This window comes from Ascaphus truei, chromosome 1 (assembly GCF_040206685.1).
Source record: "Ascaphus truei isolate aAscTru1 chromosome 1, aAscTru1.hap1, whole genome shotgun sequence".
NCBI lineage: Eukaryota > Metazoa > Chordata > Amphibia > Anura > Ascaphidae > Ascaphus > Ascaphus truei.
The window spans coordinates 68,382,297-68,398,236 of NC_134483.1; the positions used below are offsets into that span (position 1 = coordinate 68,382,297).

A 15,940-nucleotide genomic window follows, 5' to 3' on the forward strand; every position below is an offset into this window, starting at 1 on the left:
CGCCAGGAGGAAGCACAGCCATTGAGGACTACACAAGCGCAATCTGCGATGACGGACGCTCAGAGGAGGACACGATCGGTGGCCAAGCCGAGAGCGAGCCTGGGATTTAGGAGTAGGGTGGGTTGGCCGGGGTCTCTTAGCAGGGGTCGTTAGTAACGGGTCAGCATGTGTTACTGGCCAAAGTGCTGTGGTGCCGTGCAGTAGATGATGAATATTAGGGGCACAAGACTCTGTGCTGGTCATAGTGATCAATGTTAGTCCTTCAGTCTTCACAAGGAGAAAGGGAACTGGCCCCAGCTTGACCAAGTACTGGCAACGTGAAGGCCCTGATAATCTGTGCTGGGCGCAGGATCATGGGCACGAGTTTTGGGTGCAGGGTGACGGGTGGAAGGCCGGGGGTGGGGGAGTAAAGAGAGATGGGGGGCAGGACACGAAGAATAACACACACCACACAGACACACACACACACTGACTGACTGACTGACACACAAGTAATTCAGTTACTATAAATCTAGAAGTGCAAATAGCTAAAACATGCGTTCTAAGTCAAACTTCTTTGTGTTTTGGCACTAAAATTGTGTTTTTATTTTTAATTATAAATATCACCATTACAAATTCACTTTCTGTGACAAAAAACAAAAGTTTCACTTAAAATGCACAGATAGGGATTCTGGAAATACACCCACCCACAGCAGAATATATCAGTTCTTCAGTATTAGGTGATACCTTTTTATTTGGACTAACAATTTATGTCATGGGGCAAGCAAGTGTGTGTGCGTTTATATAAGTGTGTATATATTTATACACACACACACACATATATATATACACAATACACACACATATAGGGTTGCCAGGTGGCTTATCCAAAAATTCTGGACTCGATGGTGAAAGGTGCGTCAGGTCACTATGTCAGGAAGGTAATACCGGACACATACTGTACATGTTCAGTATTCCAGTACCTCTTATTTTTTTACTGAATAGAGTATCCAAACACAGGACAGTCCGATTCAATACCGGACACCTGGCAACTATATATATATATATATATATATATATATATATATATATATATTTAAACAACTATAAAAATGAGAACTATGTCAGTGCAGTGGCAGCAGAAAAGGAGAGTAGCTCAGAATTAATTAAAACTTATTCGTGTGTGTGTGTGTGTGTATATATACAGTGTTCGACAAACCTATACATTTGCACATCCCGGGCGAGTGGATTTATCATCGTGGCGAGCTCCTATTGGCCCAAGTAGCACACGTGTGGTACTAGGTGGCGAGTAGATTTTTTTGTTCGGCGAGTAGATTTTTTGGTGATTTGTCGACCACTGTGTGTGTGTGTGTATGTATATATATATATATATATATATATATATAGTGTTCGACAAACCTATACATCTGCACGCCCCAGGCGAGTGGATTTAACATCGTGGCGAGCTCCTATTGGCCCAAGCAGCACACGTGTGGTACTAGGTGGCGAGTAGATTTTTTTTGGCGATTTGTCGACATATACATACATACATACATACATATACATATACACACATATATATATATATATATATATATATATATACATACACACACACACACACACACACACACACACACACACACACACACACACACACACACACACATATGTATATATATATATATATATATATATATATATCTTATACTATATTAGTGAAAGCACTGTATGTTTGCCTGCCTGCCTGGATGTCCGGTGTCCCTAGCGGCAATCTCATTGGTCCCTTGGCCCGCCCGCCCCCGCACACCTCTCATTGGGCTCACACACTCACACCACCCCCTTGGCCCGCCCCCCACACCTCTCATTGGCCTGAGGCGGAGTGACGGGCCAAAGGTCCAAAAAAAAAAAAAAAACACACACACACACTAGCCGGGGCTCACAGTGTTAGCAGCACATCTCCCGCTCTCTTCCCCACCGGTCCCGGAGGCTCCACCTCTCCCTGTTTCCTGCGCTTTCACCCCCCCCCTGCACGTGGGAGCTGCCGGACGGGTGAGTGAGCGGCCGGGCGGGTGAGTGAGCGGTCTTCACGTCCCCTCACCCCCCTTCACCTCCCCTCACTCACTTCCCCTCCACCCCCCCGGCGCCGCTACACTCAGCGGGGGAGCGGAGTGATCACCTCCCCTCACTCACTTCCCCTCCACCCCCCCGGCGCCGCTACACTCAGCGGGGGAGCGGAGTGATCACCTCCCCTCACTCACTTCCCCTCCACCCCCCGCCCCCCGGCGCCGCTACACTCAGCGGGGGAGCGGAGTGATCACCTCCCCTCACTCACTTCCCCTCCATCCCCCCCGGCGCCGCTACAGTCAGCGGGGGAGCGGAGTGATCACCTCCCCTCACTCACTTCCCCTCCACCCCCCCCCCCGGCGCCGCTACAGTCAGCGGGGGAGCGGCCACAACACGCTGCCTCCCGCCTCAGATCCACGTGGGAGCTGCTGGACGGGTGAGTGAGCGGCCTTCACCTCCCCTCACCCACCCCTCACTACACTTCCCCTCCCTTCCACCTCCCCTCCACCCCCCCTCCACCTCACTACACTTCCCCTCCCTTCCACATCCCCTCCCCTCCACCCCCCCTTCACCTCCCCTCCACCCCCCCCTTAACCTCCCCTCCACCCCCCCCTTCACCTCCCCTCCACCCCCCCTTCACCTCCACCCCACCTTCACCCCCATTCACCTTCCCTTCACTCCCCTTCACCTTCCCTTCACTCCCCCTTACAACCTCCCACCACCTCCCCCCTTCCCACCACCTCCCCCCTCTTCCCACCGCCTCCCCCCCCTTTCCACCGCCCCCCCCCTTAACACCACCTCCCCCCCTCCCCTCCTCCCCCACCTCCCTCTTCCCCCTTCCTCTCCTCCACCTCCCCCTTCCCTTCCTCCCTTCACCTCCTGTCACCACCCCCCCCTTCGCCTCCTGTCACCCCCCTCCTGTCACCCCCCCCCTCCCTTCACCTCCTGTCACCCCCCCCTCCCTTCACCTCCGGCAACCCCCTCCACCTCCCGTCACCCCCCCTTCACCTCTCCCCCTTCACCTCCCCTCACCCCCCCTCCGCCCCCCCTTCACCTCCCCTCCGCCCCCCCCTTCACCTCCCCTCACCATCCCCCCTCACCACCCATCCTCACCTCCCCTCCGACCTCCCCTCCGCCCCCCTTCACCTCCCCTCACCACCCCTCCGACCTCACCTCCCCTCCTTCAACGCCTTTCGTCCGCCCTCCCGCCTCTGCCTTTCGCCCACCCGCACTTCTGCCTTTCACCCGCCCACCGCTCACACCCCTGCGCCACACAGCCGCCGCACGCACTCAACAGACACCCGCCACTCGACACACACCCGCCGCCTCTCACCCACCCCACACACTCGACACACACCTGGCGCATCCTGCCCCTACGCAACAATATCACTGACCAGCTGTCACCCGCACTCGCCACACACCCGCCGCCTCACACCCTAGCAGGACACACGCCTCACATTTTTACATCACTTATGTCACCAAAATATACATTGTACTGTGGTGTGTTTACAATAAACCATTTTTTTACAACATCGTATAACATTTTCTTCCATCTTTCTTTTCAACATTATTATCCAACCTTTCCAACAAATACTCACCTATTGTTCCACCATTTATAAATAATACTACCTATTACGCATTTACATCCCGGGCAACGCCGGGTCTCTCAGCTAGTATATATATATATATATACATATTTCATTAATTAATTCTGAGCTACTCTCCTTTTCTGCTGCTGCACTGACTGGGTAAGATCATGTGACCAGGCAGTAACTGGTACATTTGTGCTCGTGCACGGCTGGAGGGAGGGGAGAACTCACAAAGGGGTGTGCCAGAGCCTGTTACAGGACAGGAAGAGGTTGAGCTTTTGTAAAGGGTTGCTATAGGAACAAAAATGCTCATTACATTAGAATACATTAAAAATTATCTTTCAAAGTTGTTTTTTTTTTAAAAAAAGAAAATGCTTCAAGTATTTTCTCATAGTACAGACATGCAGGATATTGCTAGGACTGCTGCTTTAAGAGGTGGATTTTCAGCTGGGCTTTGAATATGGAAAGTGAAGGTGCCTGAAGAATACTGAATGAAAGAGTTCCATATGTAGGGAGAGATTAGTGCAAAAGCAAGACAACTTTAGGTGGAACGTAAGAAACTAAAAGTGATGTAACGAGAGCTCAGAGTTGTGATAATAGGAGGTGCAGGAGTGTAGAGCCTTGAAAGAAGGAGAATTGTGTAGTTTATATGTAATCGAATAGGAACCCAGCAGTGAGTTCAGAAGCAGATTCGCGCTTAGAAGAGCAGGAGATGATTCAGGAAGCATAATTTTGAATGGACTTTAAAGGAAAGAGGTGCAGCAGGGAGGCCAGATAAAAGAATGTTACAGTAATCAGTATGTGAGAGAACAGGGCATGCATTAGTGTTTTAGTGGTAGTGGAACATAGGAAGGGGCGAGGGAAGAAGCGGCAAGATTTAATAACAGTGTTTATATGTGGGGAGAAGGAAAGGGAGGAGTCAAATGTAACCCCTAGGCAGCGTGCTTGCGAGACAGGGTGGACAGTAGTGTAACTGATTGTAATGGAGAAGGGAACAATGGAAATATTAGCAGTTCTTTCTTATCGATGTTAAGCTTGAGGCGACGAAAGGCCATTTAGAGCGAGATTGCCAATAGACACTAATCGGTTCATTATCCTCGTATTAACAAAACCTAACAGGTTCTTTAAAAAAAATAAAAAGCGGAGGGGTGTACGTGCATCGTACAGTGGGATGGCTGCATGGGTTAACACCACCGGTGCAGGGGATCATTTCAATGCAATTTAAAGGCTTAGTTTTAAAAGTTTACAGCATTTCTTACATGTCTCTGCTCTGGTATAATTTTTATTTTTGCTAGCATGCGTAGAAAGTCTAAAAAGCTCAGTATCACCAACGTTTCTCAGTTCTTTTGAAGGCAAGAAAGAACTTCCCCTCCCTTTCAGGCTCAGATGCTGAAGAGGGAACTACAGGCATACCCCGGTTTAAGGACACTCACTGTAAGTACACTCGCGAGTAAGTACATATCGCCCAATAGGCAAACAGCAGCTCACGCATGCGCCTGTCATGTCCTGAACAGCAATACCGGCTCCCTACCTGTAACGAAGCTGTTCGCAAGCGTGGAGACTATAGAGCCTGTTACAAATGCGTTATTTACATCAGTTATGCACGTATATGACGATTGCAGTACAGTACATGCATCAATAAGTGGGAAAAAGGTAGTGCTTCATTTTAAGTACATTTTCGCTTTACATACATGCTCCGGTCCCATTGCATATGCTAATGCGGGGTATGCCTGTATTACTAAAAAGGATATGAAAACCCTCATCAAAAGCATTGAAGAGACTTCATATACGAAATCTAGCTAGCTTTACTGGAGGTCAGAAAGTAGGTTGCGGACATAGGGAGCAGGACTCAATGGACTGAAGACTAGATGAGAAAATCTAAAAAAAAAACACTATGGATGCAAAGATCTTGTTTCTGAGAGATCTTTCTGAGAAGCAACACTACAGAACTATAATCTGGACAACCGCATAAGATGGAACAACTCGCGATTCAGAAGCGTTCCAGATTCCATGATCATCGAGGCCGAAAAAAACCTCTCTCTCTCTCGACTAAACAAATTTTATGCGACCCCAGTGAAGACCAACTTGTGATAGACAGAAGCAAAAATGTGATGAAGGATAGGTTGAACAGCGAACCCAGGAAGAAGCACTTGATCAACTCACCGGGTAAGTATAAAAATAAAAAACTTTATTGGACTACATGTTAAAAACAAAAGGACATACTAAATCAAAACAGGGGTATTCTCCTCCCACGCTAAACAGTGCTTTCTCAAGGAGTATACTGGGGCAAGAACAGAAGTAAGTTATATAGCCCCTCCTAACTCAGAAACGTCTGAGAATCATTAAGTGTAATCATAAAATAATGGCATCAGCATGTATGGCAGGCACTTATTCGGATGAGAGCACCAATATATTGATTCCTAATGAACTTTGTATAAAGAATTTAAAGGAATCAAATAAACATATTGTATATTAAAGACACGTAGAACTGTATATACCAACATGAAACTAGATTGGATCATAGAGTAAATAATGAATCACAGATATAAAGTTGATGATATTCAAAATACCTAAAAACGACAGTGTGAATAATATCAAAGAGCTTAATGTCTCAATAATACCATGATGGCAACAGCGAACAATATTGGATAATAAAGTTGGTAATTGTTCATTGGTGTAAAAGTAATAATACTTAATAATATCTAAGGACATTTGTGTGAATCATATCCAATGAGCTTATGCATACTTTTACCCATGATACAATATCATATGAATATATAGACAGACATATAAAAATATACAAAAACAGATCTGTTAACCATATACGGTATATCAAACAAAATAACGAGAACGACAATCAAGTTCTTTCAAATGTTTGATGCACCGTTTAGATCTTCTCCATTTATCCCCGATATTCGCCCCAATTCCCAATAAGGGAATATTCCCGTAACAGTCCAAGGCAATTATTTCATTTCTTTCCATATTTTTGTGACATACGGACTAGCAATGTGTGCCTACCTACTATATAAATCATACCCCGCGCCTTTTTTTTTTTTTTTTTTTTTTTTTAATTGCCCTGATTTTGTGTGGTGCCAATCTTGTTTTCTAGAAATTTATCTTGGTGCATATCCTTAAGATAGTGTGGCAAGGATGGACAAAAAAAATTGAAAAAACTTAGAAGACAAGCAGAACTTGTAGGAGCCAGTTTTAATCGAGTGGCAGAGGGGGGGAAAGGACAGGCACCTTATCAACGGTTCCGCGTGTGTCAGTGCATCTTCGACACATACACTTTTGTCCACACTGCCAGAACGCCAGATTCCCCCTTCCCCACGGCACTGTCAAATGCAGAATAAAGAGAAAGGGAAGGGAGTCCCGGAACGCTCTGCCTCGATCTCTCCAAACCCAACCGAATAGCTCCACCATCTCTGAGCTGGCTGGGGCAGAGATAGACACACACCTCACTGAGCAGCGATAACTGACCTGGTTGACAGGTAAAGTAATCACTGCGCACAGCACAGGCGAAAGGGGGGAAATTTTAGGCATCCGCATTTTCCCATCCCCTTCTAGATAAATGCACAAAAAAGTAGCACCCTTAAACATTTCTCAAACAGTACTTGCTACCAGCTTGCTCTTCATCATGTTTGTTATCTATGAAATTATTACAGATCAAATTCAGCACAGAACTAGAACTGGTTGCACTCAAATCGGTTACAATTATTATTATTATTGCTATTTGTGAAGCGCCAACATTCTGCAGCACAGTACAATGGGGGTATACAGATGTGATAATTACATAAAGAGTTACAGTACATACAAATGAGGACGGATATGCACAGATACAAAGACGTAATGAGGGCCCTGCTCATGAGAGCTTACACTCTATAGGGAATAAGGGGCAATGTTGAAACAAAAGGCAAACGTGGCTGCTCATAGTGGGACAGAGTATTAATGTTGCAGCATCAAAGCGATAAACGGACCCTTCCAGCCTCAAGGTTTTTTCTAGAGCAGAGGTGCGCAAACTGGGGGCGCAAGATTTTCGGGGGGGCGGGCATGGCGGTTATTGAGGCCCCACGATTCCCTGAAAGCATTTAAATTGATTGCTGAAGGACCGTGCAAGGCCTTTGTAACTTCTCTTACCTTCACTTCCAGCGACGCGTCACTATGGCCTACTGGCGTCATTTGAGTGTCATTGAGCAGGGGGGTGGGGGGGTGCAGGCAGGGGCGCGCAGACTGAAAAGTTTGTGCACCCTGTTCTAGAGGATGCAAAAGGGCAGCAAGAATCAGCTTGAAATAGGACATGTGGGTGTCAGATCAGTTTCTTACTTCTAGCACTGCTGCATGATTCACGTAAGAAAAGGAAAATAAAATAAAATGTTACGGCCCAGTCCTTCCAGCTTGTAGGGCAAAAAAGCGAGTGCAGAGGATATGAAATGTTTTCATTCGCCAAGAAGATAGCAGGGGCTAAGGATGGTAGCATCTGGTAGAAACAAACATTATTATGTCATACCAAAAGAGGCCATGCAAAATGTCCGTACATAAACCATGATTGTTAATGGATTGAAATGGATCTTTTTGTAATAGTCAATATGATACGAATACAACCTTTTAAACAAAGAAGAAAAAAAGTGTGCATGCAATTGTATGTTACAGATAATGTGGTATATTTCTAAATATGGTCTTGAAAGGAATTCATGAAAAAAGTCAAGAAAGAAAACATTTAGATATTTTTAAAGAGGCAGTTCAACATACTCAATGTTTTTTTTTTTTTTGTCGTGCCAGTGTTCCCAACGGAACTGAGAAGACATTCATTTCGGGGAAGATTATTACCCAGAATAATTAGTACCAGAAGTTCAGGAATGTTTAATTTTTTTTTTTTTAAGAAATTTTAATTTCTTTTATTTGTAATGTCCAGATTACGTAGGCCTACATTAACTGGAAAAGCACCCAGAAAAAAAGAAAAGAAAAAAGACATTGAGCGGGTTCACTGCCCCTTCAACTGCGACATTACTACCAAACAAATCAGTACAAACACTTTACACCATCAAGTTAAAAAAATAAAAACACACACAACCAAAACACTGAAAGTGGTTGAATGGTAATCCGCACTACATTTACAGCAATAACTAAAATCCATGCTTTGTTCAATGCATGCCAGAAACAAAAATATGGTTATGAAGCCAATAAGCCAATACTGATGGACTTTGGCATTGAAACAAACCTTACCGTGTAAATGCCAATTCTACAAACAGCAAATGAGATCTGGATGCGTTCTGATACTGTCTAAAAATTAGAAAACAGAAAATGGTTACCCTATGGTAACCCGATATCTTCCTAAAAAATTATATTTTTCTAAACCTGCAAAAAACATAGCTCCACATCTGAATGTCTGCAAACTCAATGTTTGAGCTATAAATCGACACATAGCCTGGAAATTTCATGCCCTAACAACACTAGCCACAAATAAAACCCATATGGCAAATCTCACATAACATCGTATTCAATGTGCTCCAGGTAAACCCCATTTCTGTGTCAATTGTTGGTGCTGCGATCAAACAAAGTGGTTGCTCTAAATGTGCTCCTAGTGCACATTCAGTACTGCATTACACATAGGTAGAAAGGACATCTGAACAAGAAAGCGGGGCAGGTTGGGTATTACCAGCCCGGTCAAGGCTCACACAGTTTGCATATAAAACAAGTCTTGTGCATTGGGGCTGTCTCACAGTCAGTCAATCTACTGTACCTTTCAATAAACTGGGACTGCGCTGGGTTTCATTTTTCTGTTTCAGGATAAAACACCAAGAGTTTTTAGTATAATCATTTGCTGGCCAAAAGGCAAAATGATGGATGAAATGATAAAAACGCAAAATATAGACAATATATTAAAGAAAACAAAATGACATTACAGTTTTTATGAATCGTGAAAGTGAATATAGAGGCGCGAACAACTAAAGTTAAATCAAAAACCGTGAATGTGTAAAGAAAATATAAATCACACAATAATAAATAATAAAGTGAAAAATCAATATGTGAAAATCTAATTTCCCAGCTCAAACCCTCTGGTAGGACCTGTCTCACGGGTTCCAAGTAAGGGTATTTCTCAAACAATCCAGGGGGAGCATGTAAGGGAAAGAAGACAAACAAAACACACAATATAAGTGCAGATGTATGAAAATCTGAGATAAGGCACGTGATGTATTCTTGGCTCGTATGTCCAGCCTACTCACAGGATGCAGATGAATAAAAGGCACTTGCAAGAAGGGCTGCTACCCGTATAAGATATGTGTAGCCAGGGACCCCCCTCAATGGCACGATCAGTGATGAGGTACGATGTAGGAGAGATGAGAGAAAACTACATAGTGCGATCAGACTGATAGACCAAAATCTTTATGTAAAATCTTTCACTACTCGTGGGTTGTTGCTGGATCCTATCCCTGCTCTCTCGCGCCCGTCGGAGCGTGTGAGCGCAAGAGAGCAGGGACCGGCTCCATCAGCAACCCACAAGCAGTGAAAGATTGCAGAACCAAGGGAGGAGGTGAGCAGTGCGGTGACCCTTCAATTCGCTTATTAAGTGATATATGCCTGTATTTTACTTGCACATTGTGAGTGCAAATTTGATATATTTTACATAAAGATTTTGGTCTATCAGTCTGATTACAGTTTTTAACCACACAAGAAAATTGTAACGAAAATACAATTAGTCACAGATAAGATTAAACAAACCAAACATTAAACTCCAAAATCAATGTTCTGATAAAAACACATGCAGAGTTAAAAAGGAACAAGTATAAGTACACTGAGGGATAAGGCCAGCAGAGTATTCTGTGCAATAAGGAAACAGCTGTACAACCTAAAACCACCAACAACAGTATGGATGAAAATGTTCGACAGGATCATCACACCCATCTTTCTATATGGCAGTGAGGTGTGGGGTTCTGTGACATACCCAGACTTCCAAAATGGGATACCAGCCCAACCAAAATACTGCGTATGAATTCAATGCAAACCTCATCTCTAAGTACACAGGAGTACCTCAAAAAGTTCATGCTGAGCTGAGCCGCTTTCCTCTACTGTTCACTGCAAAGAAGAGAGCACTGTCATTCTGGGCACACCTAAACAGCCATCCACAGTCAAACTGCTACAGAACAATGAAAAACCAAGAGCCCTTCACTAAACTCTGTGCCAAACAACTTGTCCTCTCACTCTCAGAAACAAAAACCACACACAGAACAACAAAATGCCAAAAAAACAAATCCACACAAAATCGCCAGCGAAATGAACTCTGCAACTGCCCGCGCCTCTGCAAGGAACCAACGAGTTACTATTAACCCCTACTCAATTGCACATCATAACTATCCACTGCCACCACCTGAGGTTATGCAAATATGATAAAAGATCTTAGACTAAAATATCCGCCAGGGCCTCAGGTCCCTGTTTATTATAGGAAAAACTATGCACTTTAACCCACCAAAATCAATTGTAGTAACATGTGCCCGAATTAGTAAGTTATTCTCTCCAGAGCATGCACCAGTTCATTCAGAGCCCAAAGCATTACAGGCATACCCCACATTAACGTACGCAATGGGACCGGAGCATGTATGTAAAGTGAAAATGTACTTAAAGTGAAGCACTGCCTTTTCCCACTTATCGATGCATGTACTGTACTGCAATCGTTATGTACGTGCATAGCTGATGTGAATAACGTGTTTGTAACAGGCTCTATAGTCTCCCTGCTTGCGCACAGCTTCGGTACAGGTAGGGAGCCGGTATTGCTGTTCAGGACATGCTGACAGGCGCATGCGTGAGCTGCCGTTTGCCTATTGAGCGAGATGTACTTACTCGCAAGTGTACTTAAAGTGAGTGTCCTTAAACAGGGGTATGCCTGTACTTATCAAATGTTTTAATATATATAAAAATACAGTGCTTGGATTACAGAAAGGGTATTACACAATACAAGGGTGTTACAATATAAGGCAGAAAAGCTTCCTATAATAAAATGATAAACAGAAAAGAAAATCTATACTTTACCAAATGACATAGATTTTCCCCAGAGAGGTCGCTGGTAAGAAACATTGAAATATCCCGTATCTGGTCTCAAATACTCCTCTGTGGACATCTGCCCCCCATAACACTTGCTCAGCCTTAAATACAATTCTTTCCCATTGAACACAATATAACCCAGCCCCCGTCGCAAATCAGTGGTGAGGTTGACAGTCTAACCCCAGAGTCAAACTCCTCCCACCACAGGACGTTTTAAAACTGCTTTTCCATATCTAAATGTACTCATAAATTCAGTTCTCTCTAGCTGGCACACCTTCACAAAGGTACCTCAAATGAACAATATCACCCCTAAATCCGTCCCCATATACCATCTGTCACAAACAGCACACTTGTAAGCATGTGACTTAGATATGCAAACAGGATTAATACACACTACTCTAGCCAATTCACCTTTCTCCTGTGCAAGGTACTTTCAAACAGTTAATATTTATCCCTTATTTTGATTGTAATCATATGTATCCTCTTTCACCACCCAAGAAATATGCAAAACTATGCCATTATATATCTGCCTTGGTCTGAGGTTCATGTTTATTAAAGAAAAACTATGCACTTAATACAAAAACTTGTTTTAGCAAAATGTGTCCGAACATTTAAATACTCTCTACAAAGCGTGCATTTCATGCGTTCATTCAGAGTCCAAAACATCACCTAAAGATTATTTTAATATATAAAAATACAGTGCTTTAGATTACAGAAAGAGATTATTACAAGAACATACAGAACATAAATGCAGAACATTTCTTAAAATAAAAGGATAAAACAGAATTCTCTATTGGCCTATGTTACCACACATCACAAGTTTTTCCCAGAGAGGTCACTGGCATAGAAAGATGAAAATTCACGTGTCCGATCCCAAACACCTCTGTTGAATTCTGATTTATGACCAGACCTTCTGCATTGAAACACACATAGAACCCATCCCATCTTAAATCCGCTCTGGCTGACAGTTTTATAACTTAAGAAAAATAAAGTAAAAAAAAACCTCTTGTACTGTGACGTTTAAAGTCTGGCTGAATATAGAAACACGCAACTTTCTTTCCTCAATACTTAGGCCAGTGATTCCCAACCTTTTCTGTTTGGAGGAACCCTTGAAATATTTAGAAAAATGTCGGGGAACCCCTATCTGGCTGACACATATTAGGTTCGACAAGGGTAAATCACAAAATTTCACACCTCACGAGCCACCAATATTTCCCACCCTCTACCCATGTATTTCTCTCCCATCCGTCTCACTCTCCCACCCCCCCTCCAACTTCGCATGTATTTATTCCCTGCGTCTCACTTACTCCTTTTCCTCACTCACTCCCTCCCCCCTCTCCTCTCACTCGCCCCTACCTTCTGTCAACTACCCCACTCTCACTCAATACACACTACAAAATACATACCAAAAAATCCCACCCCCATAAATACATATAACCCCACCCCGCAATACATAATAAAAGTACCCCGCCCCTGCCAATACATATTAAACTTATAAAATGAGAAGGGCCAAACTGCTCCAAGGAAAACAGATTCGGGCCGCACGTGTAAAATCATCATCAGCCTTATATGTCCCCCAGCACCCCTCATCATCATCCTCTTATACCAAGCCTCTGCATCTCACATCATGCCCCCTGCATCTCACATAACTCTCCCCCCCTGCATCTCACATCACTCCCCCCCTGTATCTCACATCACCCACCCCCTCCGCCACCCTGGATCTCACACCATCTCTCTCTCCTCGAGGAGGCGGATAGCAGAATGGCAGACCAGGCAGGACTGCAGGATGCTCGCTCTAGCTAGCAGCAGGCACCGGAAGTGCCAGGTCACATTGTTAGAGCGTGCTCCTACCCTGCTGTCCTGAGGGCTCTGGGGGGGTGGGGAGGGTCTGTGGTCCATAGGAGGAGCCCCTGAGACTGCTTCAAGGAGCCCCAGGGGTTCCACGGAACCCTGGTTGGGAATCACTGACTTAGGCAGACACCATCTTCACGGTTGCGTCTGTGCTCTCCACATACACGCCTGCAACAAACTTGACAGCCCAACGTCTATTCTCGCAGGAGAAACAGTTATCCGTCTTGGGCACTTCTTACCAATGCAGTTGATTTGATTTGTCTTATTGCAACAATGCCAAATATGTACTTGTTAAGCTGCGCTTATAGTGATGGCAACAGTGACGTCGCATCAAAACAAATGCATTGTCGCCGTCTCTTATAGTGGATGGCGCGACCAAAAATCTGGTAGTCAGTAGAATTTGATTTTGAGAGAGACGGTCTCCACATGTGACTGGCTATAAGCCAATCAGAGAGCTTCTACCTACCCCCTTGCCGACGTCACTGGCCTTGTAGCCAGCGACGTCTCCAAAATATGAATTACAACCTTTCGCAATGGCGACGGCGATGGGTGACGTCATCAGTCGCGTCACCGGCTGTGTAACCGCAGCCTTAGTATTCTGACTAGATGTAACATGATATCCTCGTTTTTTATAAAGTCCTCCAACTAGGTGTAAATAAACCAAACACTAGGTGAAAATAAACCATTAGTCACCTCTCACTGTGGTGCACAAGTGATCATTCAAGAATGTTATAGTTTTCTTTAAGGCTGACAGCCCAGGATCTGGCCATCGTCTATAGCCTTCTAAACGACACACATTTATCAAAATCAGAATACAGAAATACTACTGTTCTGGCCCTCACGCTCCTTGTAGCAAGGATGTAGGTTCAGCCAGTTCAAACTCGTCCCCTTTAAATGCACATAGAGTCCTTGTATTTTCTGAAACTTTATTGGAAGGGGTATACAGTAACATATAATAACTGGAGGGGTGGCAACTGTGAGAGGAAGGTCAAATATCAATGCCTTGTTCTGGGAGAGGCAGTGAGAAAGGGATATAACTCACAGGCTGTTGGTTCAAAAAGGAAGTAAACTTGCCTGTTCAAGCAGTAAATACAATCAGGACTTTGCCTTCTAACAAACATAGTAGGGGAGTACAGCTAAAGAAACTGAGGTTTTTAGCAGTGTGGTTGCCAAGGCAACATGCTAGTGGCTATGGGAAGCAACAATGTTTCAACTTAAACTTGGGAGTGCTGGCAATCTCAGAATAGGGAACATACCAAATAGATTCCAGGACAACTACACTATAGATCAGTTGTTTTTTTTATACGGATTGTTCAATATATTAAACTCTCTAAAATGCTACTTACACCTCCAAAGTGTAAATGTCAAAACGGTCTAGTCATTTCAATATTTTTGGTAATCATCATGGGGGTTTATCATGAATAATATGGCATATAAGAGAAGATTACAAAATCCAGAACATAATTTTGGAAAAATAAATGAAACCTCTTGAAACTTCGTTTCTTAGAGATGGAAATGCTGCAATATTACCCAAAATATAAAATAGTTGAACTTCAGAAAAAGATGGATTTTGTATTATGCTTTAAAATCCCAGTTTAATATGTTGTCAACATTAAAATAAAAAGAAACAGAATCTATAAAATAAAAAAGTCGCAACTATAATTCTTTTTTTATTTCTAAGCTAAATATATGTGACCAAAAACCCAATGACATGATATTGTATACTTTTTTCAGAAATTAAATAAAATCATTGAGATGGACAGATTCACTTCATCTACCAATTTCTGTTAAATAAATTAAGAATACAATGAATAGCTTCTAGTTCTCTAAAGCCAGAAGGCTTCTCACCAGACGGAGATGTATTCAAGATTTATTTTCTACCAAATGGCACTCTTTGTAGTGCCTTTCATTGAAACACGTTCACCTGTTTGAAACCGTGATACTCACTTAAGAAACCCGGAAAAGAAGTCAAGATTTTGACAAGAGTTATATCAATGTATCTTTAACGAAAACATTTTAGGAACACAATCGCCAAAACAAAAATATTAGCTGTGCACTTGCACCCCAAATGGTACATCCAGTTATGAACAATAAGTGAAAAATTGGTGTGCAGATCAATCGGTAGCTTCAAAGCACCAGGCATATAAATATTTGCTCATCCAAGGAATACTAAAAGATCTTAAGCATATTGGGAGGGGTGGATGGGAAACAGATGTTTAAATCCAAAAGGACCTGATGAAGACCACATTTTTATGCTACGTAAATGCTTCAATTTTAAATATGTTTCATCCATGATTACACAGAAGGATAATTGTTGCTGAGCAAACATGAAATACAAAAAAAAAAAAAAAAAAAAAAAAAAAAAAACCATATAGGAGGTTTTGGTTCTACAGCTAGTAGGACAACTTTATTACTTG

General features: G+C 43.3%; 1 protein-coding gene across 2 annotated transcripts in view; it reads right to left on the bottom strand.

Annotated features, from left to right (window-relative positions):
- Positions 1-15,940, bottom strand: part of ARL15 (ARF like GTPase 15) — a 392,363-nt gene that overhangs the window by 352,450 nt on the left and 23,973 nt on the right. The window contains exon 2 of one of the 2 annotated variants that reach the window (XM_075589113.1): positions 8,859-8,915. The exons of the other annotated variant lie outside the window; for it this stretch is intronic. Coding sequence (XP_075445228.1) covers positions 8,859-8,915 — 57 coding nt within the window. The remainder of the gene's footprint in view (positions 1-8,858; positions 8,916-15,940) is intronic. 2 annotated transcript variants of the gene reach the window in all.